Here is a 1,692-nt window from a genome sequence, read left to right as displayed (position 1 = left end):
TGCATTATGCAGTCTTCTCAACATATGAAGGAGTGTTTCTCATGTTCTTGGAGGACATCAGTTTAACACGAGGGACATGAGGTTACACGTAGGATCTTGGCAGAATACACTAACTGCAGTCTTCTCCACCACACCCTTTTGCAGGAAATAGGCAAATAACTGGCTGTGGCATTGCTGACAGACCCCATAAGGCACATTTTGAACACCTCAATTACTCATCACGCACATCTGTTTCCTCAGAGACCCCAAGCCCAGTGTGCATTCAGAGCCAACTGTGACCTGTTAGCTAAATGATGCTGGCTGGACCATAAAGGCAGGACTGAAAGCTAAACACTCAGATATGTACTGGATGGATGAAGGGTGAGAAAGCATACTGGAGGGAGTGAGGCTGTAGCAGGGAGATAATTCTAGAAGGTGTGTGTGTGTGTGTGTGTGTGTGTGTGCGCACGCGAGTGTGTAGGGGGGGTTCCATGGTTAAAGGCATTCATTTACAAGGTGTGTGAAGGTGCTAACGATGGAGTTCTTGATGGTGAGAGAGTGAAAAACACATCTGGAGAACGTTAAGGGCACAGAGGAGCGAGGAGATGACTCAATGGGAGAAAGGGCTGGAGGCATTTAGGAAGCGGACATATGAGCTATGAAGCATTATGTAGAAGGTCAGGATGGAAACAAAACAAATTACCACTGTGCCAGGCATGGAAAATCCTCCCGAATAATTTCCCTTAATCCTCACAGTGTCTACCTGCCATAGAAAAGGTATTCAAAACTATATTGACTAGTTAATTTTAAATTGAGAAATGAATGAACAATCTTCAGGCATCTGTTATCACATCTCACAGATAACGTGAGGCCCAGAAAGAAAAGAAACTTGCCTAATGTGTCAGAGCTAGTAAGAAGCAGGAGGAAGATGACTTCAAAGTAGAAATGATAGAAGAGGGCAACCTGTAAGGGCCTATGGGGAGTCTAGAAAAGGGTGTGGCCCAGGGACTGAGGCAGGGAAAAAGAATTCAGGGTCCTATGAAGTGAGCTAGGGCCTGTGAAGGGAGTTAGGGGGAGAGGTCACTTGGAAAGAATTTTAGAATGATGAGAATCCTGTGGGAATGCGGCTAGGTGGGTGAGGGACAGCTGAGCCAGCTAGGGACAGAATCCAGCCCAATGCAGCAGGTGAACTAGGTGGTGCAGGGGAAATCACTGGCCAGCTGTGAAGAAGTGGACATTTCTTTGTTGGGCAAGAAACCTCGGGCAGGAGAGGGTGGGGCAAAGATGGCTAAAGTAGTGAAGAGAAAAAGCTGGGAACGCTTGAATGCATCATTCTAAGGCTTCTACCTAGGACAGGAAGGAAGTTAAGTCTGTGACTGGAGGGGCCCTGGGAGGCTGCGGTGGAGAGAGGAGGTTAGATGTGAGGCAAGCGAAGGGGAGAATGAGCCCTGGACAGTCCTGCTGCCCGTGTCTCACCTGTAGGAGCTGCTCACCGCACTCGTCACCTCCTCGCGTATCTGCCGGTTGAGGGCGTCTGCCGCCGCACGCCCCTTGCCACCCTCCGTGGCCTGGGCCTGGGCTGTGGGCAAGGGCGTCTGCTCGTGGCCCTCGGAGCGACGCACCATCCAGGCGGGCCCGGCCCTTCTGCGTGTGTCGCGCTCATCTGCACCCGATGCCTTTCCAGCCGCTGGGCCACCATCTTCCACCTGAGCC

The 1,692-nt window shown here is 50.9% G+C and overlaps 1 protein-coding gene across 4 annotated transcripts in view; it reads right to left on the bottom strand.

The window, feature by feature from the left end:
* Positions 1-1,692, bottom strand: part of Map6 (microtubule-associated protein 6) — a 71,869-nt gene that overhangs the window by 67,931 nt on the left and 2,246 nt on the right. For 3 of the 4 annotated variants that reach the window (XM_013512036.1, XM_013512038.1, XM_013512040.1), the window contains exon 2: positions 1,456-1,601. In XM_013512036.1, the coding sequence (XP_013367490.1) occupies positions 1,456-1,601 (146 nt within the window). The remainder of the gene's footprint in view (positions 1-1,455; positions 1,602-1,692) is intronic. The other variant, XM_013512037.1, reaches the window with a different exon arrangement.

Source organism: Chinchilla lanigera, unplaced genomic scaffold, assembly GCF_000276665.1.
Source record: "Chinchilla lanigera isolate Chin_1 unplaced genomic scaffold, ChiLan1.0 scaffold00013, whole genome shotgun sequence".
NCBI classification, from domain to species: domain Eukaryota; kingdom Metazoa; phylum Chordata; class Mammalia; order Rodentia; family Chinchillidae; genus Chinchilla; species Chinchilla lanigera.
This window is presented reverse-complemented; position numbering and strand designations above follow the sequence as displayed.